Source organism: Lampetra planeri, chromosome 20, assembly GCF_965212315.1.
Source record: "Lampetra planeri chromosome 20, kcLamPlan1.2.h2, whole genome shotgun sequence".
NCBI lineage: Eukaryota > Metazoa > Chordata > Hyperoartia > Petromyzontiformes > Petromyzontidae > Lampetra > Lampetra planeri.
This window is the reverse complement of record NC_136126.1, coordinates 6,326,943-6,340,154: the sequence shown is the minus strand read 5'-3', so window position 1 is coordinate 6,340,154 and position 13,212 is coordinate 6,326,943. Positions and strand designations below refer to the sequence as shown.

General features: G+C 42.0%; 1 protein-coding gene across 4 annotated transcripts in view; it reads left to right on the top strand.

The window, feature by feature from the left end:
- Nucleotides 1-8,889, top strand: part of DNMT1 (DNA methyltransferase 1) — a 55,056-nt gene extending 46,167 nt beyond the window's left edge. For all 4 annotated transcript variants that reach the window (XM_078603423.1, XM_078603422.1, XM_078603421.1 and 1 more), the window contains exons 31-34: nt 879-1,042; nt 4,404-4,520; nt 6,624-6,720; nt 8,185-8,889. In XM_078603423.1, coding sequence (XP_078459549.1) covers nt 879-1,042; nt 4,404-4,520; nt 6,624-6,720; nt 8,185-8,210 — 404 coding nt within the window. In that variant the 3' untranslated portion in view covers nt 8,211-8,889. The remainder of the gene's footprint in view (nt 1-878; nt 1,043-4,403; nt 4,521-6,623; nt 6,721-8,184) is intronic.
- Nucleotides 8,890-13,212: the final 4,323 nt, after the last annotated feature.

Sequence of the window (13,212 nt, the reverse complement as noted above, 5' to 3'; positions counted from 1 at the left end):
TAATTCATCATTTACCTGTAAAGTAATACATCTCCTTTTTTGAGGAGAATAAAGCACGCTTTAGCTATTATAATAATAAGCTTAATTTAAGTGGTGATTTGGGCAGGAGTTAAGAATTTCATTGAATGAAGTGAGTGGGCATATTGTAATACTTGTTATGCAGTATGAAATGTACTATGAAATATTTGGCTTCGCTTAATTTGGTGCATGCCTTGAATTGAGTGCCAAATCATGGCTTTAACAATTTATCAGTAATAAATGATGCAGACTACACAAACGTATGATGGCCCAGTTTTTCCTGACAGGTCTTAAAGTGTGACAGTCCATTCCTTTAATGGATCACCAGAATTAGCAGTTAGCGTGTGAATTAATGTCTTCAAATTCAAATGAAAAAGAAAATCGTTGACTTTACAGAGTTTATTGTTTTGTGGTATTAAGTTTTAACGTACCATATACTGGTAGGAACCACCTGGTTCCACCAGCCCACAGGGGAATCTGTGTCCGTCCGTCGTGCATCCAAAAATGGGAGGGGTGGGGAGGGAGGGGCTGGATGGGGAGGGGCTGGGTGGGGAGGGTGGGGCTGAGTGGGGGGTGGGAGGGGTGGGGCTGGGTGGGGAGGGGCTGGTCACCCCGTGGTGCCCTTATAAAACTCAACGTTTAACCTACTCACGCCGGCTTGTGCCTGCCCTCAGTCGGCCATATTTGCGGAATACACCACGCCGTGCGTTGACCCTGGCCAGTGACCGAGCAACCCAACGTTCCTACCAGCTCCCTCCGCAGGAATGTGTTTGTATTACTCTCAAACAGTTTTTTTTTCCCCCACCATTTGTGGTGATCATCCCCTCCAATCCCCCCCCCCCCCTTTCGCGCACTTGCAGGCAAGCCGTGTGACTCCGCGGACCGGCAGTTCAACACGTTGATCCCCTGGTGCCTGCCGCACACGGGAAATCGGCACAACCACTGGGCTGGTCTGTATGGGCGGCTCGAGTGGGATGGCTTTTTCAGCACGACCGTCACCAACCCCGAGCCAATGGGAAAGCAGGTAACTTGAGCCACACGTGGCAGAGCCAAGGGTTGCATCGTCCTTGAACTTTGCAAAGGGCAATTCACTGTGCTGCACTTACTGACGGTGTTTTTTTCCACAGTGAATCCAAACACTGACCTATATGCAAACACAAACGTTTACATTTACATGTACACCTTTGTTATGAAATCCATGTGATTACCTTGTCCAGAATATTTCCTGAATCTTATTTTCTAAGAACAGCCGAGCATATTAAGACTGGTCAAGAGTAGGTATCAGGCTCTTGTCATGTACAAGCAATAATCACAAAAGTGCAGTCATCTTTTTAAAGTCTTTGTCCCAAATTATAAACATTAGATGCGTGATCCCATAGAAGAATTACATTTCTTAAAATTTGTAAAAAATGTCTTATTCATGCCTGCTTGATATGCTAGTTAAATACGTTGTATCACAACAATTGTAATCCAGGAATAACTAAAGTAACCATATCAAACTACCTGCGTTTACAGCTACAATATATTGTGTATTAAGCTTGTGCTTAATGAACATAGCTTGTTCATAAATGCCAGCTTCCTAAACAAAATGATTTATAGCAGACTGCTTTTTTCACACAACTTAATTTTAATGAGTTTTGTGACGAGGGAAAAATCAGCTTTGTAAATCTATAAATTAATAAAGCCGTGGTTTTATAAGTCGAGGCATTTTAGACTTGCCAATTTGCTTAATAAATGTGCGGGTAATCGAGTGGTTGCAGGTTAACTGCTTCTCGGTGTGCACAGGAGATGTGCTACAGGTGATTAATGGTGTTAGCCAAATTGGAAAGCAGCCTTCCTGCTTAATAGGTATAACAACATTATTTCCACGGCCCAAGAAACATTGTCACCCAGTATCCGCCAGAAATGTATTTCATGTCTGATTCTTTTGGATAATTTCTCAATATTGTTGATTTTGTTGTTGCTTTTAATGCAACTTAAATTATTGCCTCAATTGCCATTGGCAGCATTATTTCAATCGTACTTTTGTTGAACACATTTGTTTTTTTTATTTAATTGTTTCTTGAAAACTTGCTGCAATATGATACAACTTGAATTACTTACAAAATGTTTTTAAACAAGTTGTGTTTGGCTTTTTATCTCATTTCTCAAAGCAATACAATAAGGTTCAGCTGCCCGAGAGAGGTGTGTCTATTTAACATAACTGAAAAAAATTAGGCTTGGGTTGCCTTAACATGGGTTTCATTTCGATTTAAAGCTTTCGTGACTGCAGGGATTCATATTCTTGGTTCTTTCGGTAAAGTCACGTAGAAGAGAAATAATAAAATAATAAAAATTAAACAATAACATTCTCACGACGTTTCGATTGCAACACAAACAATCATCATCAGGTGTGAAAACCACAGCAAGAAAAAAACGCTACTTTTTACAAAAAAATTCTTGGTGTGGTTTTCACGCCCGATGATGACTGCCTGTGTTGCAATCGAAAAGTCGTGGGAATTTTATTTTTTTATTATTGCCCTTCTACGTGACTTTACAGAAAGAACCAAGGATATGGGTTTTATTGCTAATTTCAATTTAGCCTCATATCAGTCATTACCATCACCAACAAGCACTCAACATATGTAGCAAAACAACTTATTCTCAGCCCCTTCATAGTCGCACAAATAATTATTGCAGCATATTTATATAATAACAAGTATTTAAGAATATGAATGTTTTCATCAAGTACATGTTTATTACCAAAGATATGAACAAAATGTAATTGGGAAAGGGTGAAAAGTAGTTTGTCAGATTTAGCAGGTGGGATAAATTTAAAGTCACAATGCCAACCTGTCCATCAGGGTGAATTTTGGCAGCCACAGCTGACTTCCAACACCAAAAAAATATGGGAAAAGATACGGACATTGGGTCCACTGGACGAGCAAAACTTGACGTTACATTCGACCCACTTTGACCCCTTGGCTCGTGCACAAGCAGGTGAGGCATCCTAATGATGTCAGGGATTTCAATAACTACCCATTGCGCTTGACAGCTGAGATGTATGCTGTGTGGCGGCCTATATGAGAGCAAGCAGGAGTGGTGGAAAAGCATCGGTGTGCAGCCAAACATCCCCTTCCCGCACTGTAGGCTTCAGCAATGGTGCCGCACTTGTACTTAAATTGTATTTCTCTCGCAACACATTTTCAGTGTGCATTCGCACCCTGACGATTGTGGTTACGGTTTATTCGTACGTTGGTCGCCGGTACGCTCTGGTTCAATACTAATTCTATTAATTTCCTGTATTAGTGGAACCCCACCTCATCACGTTTCTTCAGTGTTCTGCGCTGTGCTGGATGTAGAGTTTACACTATGAGATCTCTTTTACCAGTGGCAAAATATAATGGTAGGTTTTTACCCTTTTAACTGGTACAAAACTGACACCTTTATTCAAGGCATCATGTTTGCAATGACCACAACACAAGTAGTCAATAAAGCAAACAAAAAGAAGCAACTCTGATAAGGATAATAGGACAGTGCATATTATTATCCTTATCAGAGTTGCTTCTTTTTGTTTGCTTTATTGACTACTTGTGTTGTGGTCATTGCAAACATGATGCCTTGAATAAAGGTGTCAGTTTTGTACCAGTTAAAAGGGTAAAAACCTACCATTATGGATGTAGAGTGTTTAGCTCTCGCTACTATTTAGAATTTAGATGTCTATGAGGAGCTAAAGCTTAAGATCTTTGTACCAAGGCTGGACATTCAAAACGTCCCGCAGGTAATATTACCGGCTGTTGCCATGAGTTAGCGCAACGCAGCGTTTTTCGTTAGTTATTTGCTGTGTGTGCAAGTACTGTATTAGTGCTGGAATTTTGTTTTCAACAGAATGTGCCCACGCATGCCAATAAGTGCCATAATTACGGGGCTAGATTTAAGGCATTACCCTCACGAGATAGGACAACGTGGAGATTGTGCATTTGGTGTCAAAAAGCCACGGAGAATGGGGCTCCGGTGCTGGTATGAGGCCACTTTACTTTTTCCAAGTATGAGGCAGCATGATATGCGATGGATGCGGTTGCCCCTTAGAGGTTGCCTTTTTGGGGGTTTCCCCTTAGGAGATATTGCTGGGCCCGTGCTCGCGTGACAGTGGCCTAGAACGGAGTTCGTTGGTGTAAAATCAGAGCATGTCGGTGGCCAACTAAAAGCCGGGTTTAACATAAGTCGTACTACACCCTGTTTTCACTACGCGCTGCATCATTTTCATGTCCTACAGGCTGTTTTTTGAGTAACCCTCCTCTATGGGAGGACTCTGGGGAGGAGAAGGTTCGTGACATTTTTTGCCCGTGTGATTTTTTTTCATTTGTTTCTACTCGTTGGTGCATGTGTCTGTGTTACCATTTCAGGGTCGCGTGCTGCATCCCGAGCAGCACAGGGTGGTGAGCGTGCGGGAGTGCGCGCGCTCACAGGGCTTCCCCGACACCTACCGCCTGTTCGGAAACACCCTGGACAAACACAGACAGGTGCCGTCACATCTGCCATTCTTCTCGAGATGAACATGCAGCACATTGGCTTAATGGACTTTTGTGCATGTCAGAGTTGTTATTATTATCAAACATGATCGATCCACTGGTGGATAAAGTTTTCCTCAACCCACTGCCATCTCTCGTGGATCTGTGATGTGACAATCCACTGAGCACTTGCACACGATATGATTTTATTGAAACATCTTCCACGGTGGATGTCCTGTTGACCTAGTTCCATTCCTTTGCTGCCACTGGTGCTATTCTTGACCACTGGCCATTATCCCTTAAGACGGTATGTCTTGCCCAAGCACACTTTTTTTTACAGTTTAAATTTAGTTTTTAACCTGCAACCATGTATTCTTCTTTCTGTCTGCCAGTCGTAGTTTATGAGTACAGTTCTTGTGACTTAAATAAGAAGGAATTTTGAATGTAATAATCTATTTTGTCAGTTTAGCTTTATTTATTGGCAGCAAATTGCCTGTAAATGAGAAGGAATATCATGATGTGGTAAAGCATGCAATAATTTGTATCCTTCAAAACTTCACTACAATACTAATTTATACCATGCTGATGTGCTAAAATAGCATAAGAATTCTACTTTGTGTAAATCACCTTTATAACATGGGGATTGATAAGCAACAGAACATTATTGATCTTATCTTGTTAGATTACTAACAGTTACACAGTTGCACACCTAACAGTAATTTATACTTTTTGGATCTTTCGGTAAAGTCACGTAGATAGAAAAATTATTTTAAAAATCTTGATGTTTCGATCGCAACACAAGCAATCGTCTTCAGGTAAAAAAATACAGCAGGCGGACTGCTGAGGCAGGAAGGAATATAAGTAATTTATAGTTTAAGCGCAGAACTTAATAGAAAACCAGATATTTACACGACTAATATTTTAGTGACCAATTCCAAAGCTCCAGCTGTGCTTCTGATGTGTGTACTTAAACAATGTCAGTCGACGCTGCCAATAAGTCAATTTTATGTGCTGTATTGCCAAAACCAGATTTTGATTTTCATCTTTTCCGAGCAATGGATATAAACAAGTTAATACATTTTCCTTTTTGTTGTTGTGTGTATTTATTCTTGCATATGTTTGCACGGAGCGGGAATTCTGGCTCCACTATATACCACTGCCAATTATATTAATAGCCTTGACCATCAATGGAAATTGGTGTCCTTTCTTAGGTTGACTCGACAGCTATTCCGTAACTGGTGGGGCATTGCAACAACAGTGAGGAGAAGCTGCCAGTTGTGGTCCTGGCATGGGCCACTTAATGTAAATTTGAGTCGTATATTTAACACTTGTTTACCCAGTAAAGCCTTACTGAGTCTCAGGTGGGTCCTGCCATGTATTTGCAGTCGGGGTCAATTTTTCTTTGTGTTTTATCAATCGAGTAATATGTAGTTAATATTTCAGCATTTGGATATTTGGCCAATACCATAATACAGGTTTTTTTGGGTTAGATCGCATAAATATATAAATGTGTCGTTAAACCCGCCACCACCCAACACAGCCAATTAGTAGGGTTTGTCACGTAAACAGAACATGCCAATCCGTTACTAGTACAGCACACCGGTGTGTTGGAGAGCCAAGCCACAACATTTACAATGTTGTGGGTTGTGGCGGGTTTAACGACACATTTATATATTTACGCGATCTAACCCAAAAAAACCTGTATTATGGATGATATTGGTCGCGAAAGCCTGCTACGTGTTAAACTGGCCAATACAGTATGTATGTTGAACTTCGAACGTACCAACCGTGTTAATCGGAGGTGCGGGAGAAGGACCACAAACTGAATACAAAAAGCAGGTCAGTTACATTGTAGGTTTTTTAGCTTTGGTAAGAAACCAGGGAACCCATAAGAAACCAATTCAGAACCAGGGGGAGAACATACAAACTCAGACACGTCTTTGCTGTGAGGTGCAAGTGTTAACACTCTGCCACCTTGCTGCCCATAGATGATCTCTTAGAGCAGTTGCTTCCACAGTACAAATGGGCTAAAAGCGAAATGTATATTTGTATGGCCTGTATATATTATTGTGTTGAGCATGTCTTTTGTTATTCTGGTGTGTCTCTGATGTACAGGTTGGGAATGCAGTGCCACCACCTCTGGCAAAAGCAATTGGACTGGAGATCAAAAAGTGTGTGGAGCAGTCCAGAAAGAGCGAGCTGGCTAAAAATGGTAATCCATTAAAGTTACATTTTGGCATTTGTACCCAAGGTAGAAGTGAAGCTTGGCCAAGTGTAAGCCAAAAAAAATGCTATCTGTATTTCATTTCTCTTTATCCTTTTAGTGCACATCAGTGGTTTTCACATTGGCACAAAAATGTATGCACTTGATATATTTCGATTTAAAGAAATGTCTAAGTTAAGTTATCATGAGTGTGAGGGTATCGGGCATCATTACTTTCCAAAGGTACTTTGCTTCGTGTTGAGGTTCATTACTGGAGTCTGGTAATGAGGCCACATTTGCACCAGTGAGTGACAAAATGCTGGAAAATTCGGCACTTCAGGTCAAAGTGATTTGTGCACTGCCTATTTTGAAAATGAAATGAATCGTGCAAGTATTTATTCTCCCTTTAGCTGATTACGTGGCTGAGTGGACATGTGCTGAACAAGCGCGTGCACACAAGGGGTTAGTGGATGAATAACATTATACTGGATTTATTGAATTATGAGCAATGGTATGTAGACCAGGTGCTCATTTAAGGGTGATGCTGCATGTGGGAAGACTTGCAGTGGCTTTGGAGGCCAATTAGAAGCCAATTAAACCATTCAAATTTCTACTGGGACAGGTTAGAATATCATTATGCTGACTTTATGAATGAAAATCCAGAAGGTGCCATTGTTAATGTAAAAAAACATGTAAACTTTATGCAATTATAAACTCCATAGTAATTAACGACTTGTTTCACTACATGAAAGCGTAACTATAACATACTATTTATCGTGAAATATTTCACTTCGCTTTGAATGTAAATGAATATATAAGAATGCATTGGTCTTTTGCGTAAACTGTTTTTGACAAATTTCCCTGCCGGTGATGTCTCCATAGATTGGCTCGCAATGTTTGCGTTTTAAATGTGATACCATATGAGTGAGCTCAAATGACTTGCGTGATTACATTTTGTACTTTGATTTGATTTCACTGCATGCAGTACGGTTTGTTCTGCATGAGCTAACATGCGTTTGTAATGTTCTCCAGTTAATAACTCGCACGCGCTCGGCTACTGGATGTAAAAATATCATTACCACTCTTGCTTTTAAAGCAAAATCTAACATGTTATTAGTTGTACGGTGAGAAGGTAAGTCAAACAAATCTTCTCGCATAGTTTTTTCTGCTTTTTAAATTAACTACTTGTTTCACCTTCACTGTCATACCACAACCGTACGTCACTGGTAATTCTGATATTAATTGCACAAGTAAACGTCATAACAAAATACTTCCACACACACCACGTTTCTCATGGACACATTGTCTCGTGGTTCATCTGACATTTACAAAATACAGCAATGCATCTGCACAAGGCCTATTGAATATATCTCTGTCTTACCACTGCCTTTGTCAACTGCTCATGACTGTACAATCAATATTGCAGTGGAGGTATTGACATGAACGTGTATATGCATTTTCTTTTTACATAAGCTGTGAAAATGGACACGTCTTCCTGAATCATCAGTCCTGCTGGCCCCCCGACTCCAAGACCGTAAACGAAGTTCAACAGAAAAGCTATGAATGGGATGAAGGACATGGGAGGGGAATAGAGAGGAAGATATTACAAGTAATAGGGCAGTGAAAGATGTTTGCTGTTGGGCGCACAACACAGATGGCATGTGGTGATATAAAATTTACTAAAAATATTTACACATTTACATCGTGTGCCAAGTATGTAAAGTTAAAATGGGATGGGTCGGCATCAGAATTTTAAATTGATGTTCGTAAACGGTGTGTTCCTTACTCCATTGCAGTAAAACATGGTCTTGGGCATAATCTGCAATGTTATCTTGCAACTATTTCAGGTTTTTTTTACTCAATTTTTAATGAACTTTGTTCTAATGTTGAGTAAACCTATCACACCTGCATATATCTATATTTTAATCTCTTACATTTTCTGGAGTTTAACAATTTACAGTTTGACAAGTGTTTATTTTGTTTCATGATCATTTTTGATTAAATATTTCAAAGTTTTAACTGATTAAAATGATGGTGTCTTATAAAGTGACCATAGATTAAAGTTTTTAAAACGTTTAAGATGTTTTTAGACTTTCCTGTTAGTGTGTTTTTCCTACAACCAGTTTAACTTGTTGTTTTAAATCTTCACATTTTTCATCAATAAAGTTTGTATTTAAACAGTTTTGTCACTTATACGTTCTGGTGGATGACAATACTTTGTTTGTGTCAAACAGGGCTTGGCTTGTCTCGAATCACCATGCCTATTTAACTTTTATTGAGACCAGTTATTGTCACACTCCCTTGAATAATTTAACAGTTTTGGAGGAATACCTGCAATCTTTGGCCTGCAGTTTATATAAATGTCATTGCAGGGTCAGCAGAGGAATAATCAGATTTAACACAGACGAGACTGGTGAAACATGTAGATTGGAAATGAGTGAAGAACAAGTTGATGGGTGCTGGGAAAAATTGTAAAACAGTAGCTGAAGGACACGTCAAGAGAGAAACACTGGAATGAGTGGCCTTTTTATTTATGGGAAAACAGAAAACGGATCGGAGAATTATATAAAACAGGAAAACGAAAGACATTTCTCAAGTCGAAAACTTATCTAATTTTGAACAATAATATGCTATATATGGCATATCCTAGACACTAACAAATGACCCCAAGAAGAGAGTGGGCGTTTGAGATGTGGTGCTTCTGAAGACCACTTCCAACTCCTTGCATTACTCGTGCAAATGAGTTACTTTGTGCAGCTGTGACAACATTTGGGTACAGGAACCACTACTGGCCGTAGAAAAGAAACTGAAGGTGCATTGGTTTGGTCATAACCCTTGAAGAACCGTTGGACTTTTCAACACTATCCTGCAAGGTCCAGTCAAAATCAAGATGAAGAGGTCGGTCACGGACCAGCTGTATGACCATCGTGTTTATAAAAAGGAATATCAATGGCAGACATAAGATGTTAAAATACCGCAACAGGTAGAAAAGAGAGTTGATTGCTAAAGCACTGCTGACACCCACAATGTGCACAGTTAAGGGACATGATATATAAGAAGGGCAGGGGTGCGAAACCTTTTTTTTCGAACGTGGTGGTCAGGTTCAGAATCCCACCTCGCGAACCGAGAGATTGTCAAGAAACTTGCGGACATGACATTCGTTGCATTTGCGAGAGTGTCACGTTCACAAACGTGACACCCATTCGCATCATTATAAGCATATTCACGGCAAACAGACCGGCCACGTTTGCCGAGCGTGTGTGCATAGAGCCCTGCGTGCTTGCAGGCCGGGTAAGACCGGATCGAACCCCTGAAAGCACACGTGGCACACCCCTGACATAAGCTGTTTATTAAGAGTGAAGGGGAAAAAATGAGGTAATATACCCTAACTGTAAATCGCAATCTTCTTATTATATTACCCATGGATGACATTTTGATTAAAGAAGATTAACATTTATCAACCGAAGGAAGCATGCAGGTCAATCGGGTCATAACAAAGATGGGCAACTGAATTAGTGCCCAAATATGACAGCTAATTAGGTGTGCGTCTGTGGCAGGCAATTCTGTTGTGAATAAGGATGTGGATGTTAAAGAGGCATTAGCTTTACTCATAAATGTGAAGAATTGAGTGTTGTGGCACATTGACTAAGCCTGTTTGGTAAGACAGGTGAGTGTGGCCGCCTCTCGGCACCGACTGTAATTTGTTTTGAGCTTAGCCTTTGACAGCTCACATCAAACAACTCTGCCGGCTTCCGAGCTGCTAAATTTCAACAAAAAATACGTCTCAAATGACTTAAAAGCATATGGCTAATTGACCTAGAAAGTAGTATGGAAATATGTCCCAAGCATTTAAAAATAATTAATATTCAATGTTATTCTTTTGCACGGCGTTCAACATAGCATTTTATAAATAACCAATGGAAAAAAAGTCGACTGCTATGAAAATCATTGTCCTTCAAGGGACAAAAACAGCTCCATTACGCAAACACGTGCTCAATACATTTCATTTCGATTGCAAGTTCGGTTGTAATCGTGCATTGTTTTGGCGCACGAGGGGTTGGCTTTGTTGTCCTATCTCTGCTGTGGTGTTGTCATGGGTCGTACACTGGACGAGCAATCCAGAGGACGCCGGTTCAATTTCATCTCCTGGTGCGGCAGTCGACATAATAGTGCAAGTTTTTTTTAAATCCCATAACCTCTTATCCGTCCACCACAGTTGCTCGAGCTGCAGCTCGCCTGTGGTGGGGAAAAGTGTGGGTAAGCCCCACCTCTTCCAAGATATCTGGCCAGCGTGGAGGAGTAGGCCAAATACCCTCTAGAGGGGGCTTTCAAAAAGCTCCTTCTAGTGGGGGCCTTTCCGTTCGCAGTGTCGTGGAGTGAGCAATTGCAGGGCTGCACCTTTCACAATAACGACCTTGAAATAATCAAGTGCGGTGGTGGTTTTCTTAGACATTAATAAAACGGCCTATCCCGAGAGAAATGTGCACTCGTGGCAATGGCACTTGCATCTGGAGCAGAGACATCGCTTAAATGTCATTTTTTTTCTTTACCCTGAGTGCAATCCGGGAAGACATCAACGCATCACTATTTTATTCAGAAGCTTCAGCCGGAATGTCCCACGGACAATGAGGCGTGTGACTTCCCAGAAGAGGCGCTCGATCCATCCATTAAATAACAATCGCGCACAGAGCCCCTGCGTCCAGTGGCGGAGCCATCGAGTGCGCAGACGGTGCGAGTGAAACTGCCTCGACTGGACATCTGACCTGCCCCTACTGGACATATGTAGACCTGCCCCTCCTTGACATTTGTGAAAAAGAGCATTATCGGTCATCGGATTCCTCCAGTATGAATACACATTCTGATTCTAAAACAAACAAAAAAACATTCCTGCGGAGGGAGCTGGTAGGAACGTTGGGTTGCTCAGTCAATGGCCAGGGTCAACGACGGCGTGGTGGATTCCGCAAATATGGCCGACTGTGAGGGCGGGCACAAGCCGGCGTGAGTAGGTTAAACGTTGAGTTTTATAAGGGCACCACGTGGTGACCAGCCCCTCCCGACCCAGCCCCACCCCTCCCACCCCCCACCCAGCCCCACCCACCCTCCCCACCCAGCCCCTCCCCACCCTCCCCACCCAGCCCCTCCCCACCCTCCCCTCCCCACCCAGCCCCTCCCTGCACGACGGACGGACACAATAATCCCCTGTGGGCTGGTCTAACCAGGAGGTTCCTACCAGTAAACATTTTACCAGGTAAGGCTCACTGAGCTGTATAGCTCTTTTTCAGTAGCGACCTGGCCACAAATGATAGCTCAACGAAGTTGCTTATGTGGAAATGTATTGCGACGAAATACTCTCAACGCGACTCCGGGGAGAGCATGCAAATTCCAAATATACAGCAGGCGTCAGGGTCGTGATCGAGCCCGCGACCTCCTGCATACCAGGCGAGGTAGTTTACATCTCGCTACCGATTTCTGATCTCAAGTGCGCCAGTTACTCGCGGGTTGCACGGGACCCATGCAGGAGTTTGGATACGAAGAGAGGCAGGGGAATTGAATACGGGGCCCCATTTGATTCCTTGCACCAGGACCCCACCGTCCCCGATGTCAGGTCTACAGCTGTCGGTCGTGGGAGTCGCTTGACCACATTTCACCACACTGGTCAGAGCGGGTTGGTGAAGGGTTAGTGGGGGGGGGGCATCTATGGACCGGTTTAGATATCACTCGCCACTCATGTCAGCCATGGCCCGGAATCGAACTGACGTTTGGCTTGCGATTCGTAGCGCCCGTGCTGCAGTATTATTTCCCTGTAAAACAAAAAAAACCCCACAGTGTTATGATTTACGCGGCATAGATTGGAGCTTGACATTGGCATCAATCAGCACCCGTTTCTCTTAACACCACGAAGCCTCAATAGTGATCAATGCGGTTCTGTCCGTGCTAATCAACTATTGCTTCTTTGATCATCCTGCTTACCAGTCAATGCAACCTGCATTAAACACGAACAACCATGGGGCAAGATGTGAATTTAATGAAGAGTGCATACATATCCCAGTTTGGCGCTGCATGCAGCCTCTCTTAATACCTCGGTGTCCCCTGAGAAACGGTTTGCTATGTGCTAATTAATGTGGTATTCCCTTTTATACAACTCGTAATTTATCAAATGCAGAAATGCCAACGCATTCAGGAATGTGTAATTGCCTGTTTTGATAATTAAGCGACCTAAATGCAAAGCTTCATGAATCCCGGCACAATATGCCACCAAGTATCAATGCCGTGTATTGCAAGGCCGTAGCCATGGATTCAACATTGGGGGGGGGGGGAACAAATCTTCCAGGGGGTCTGCGGGTCCTCCCCAGAAAAAAAATCTAAATTTGAAAACAAATTTGCCTACCATTTCTTGCCTAAAATATAAAAAAATTCACTAACACACAGGATGGATTTTTTTTTTACAATAATGTCTAATAGTGTATTGTATTACATTGCGCTGTTTTTTTCTTTTTTGCC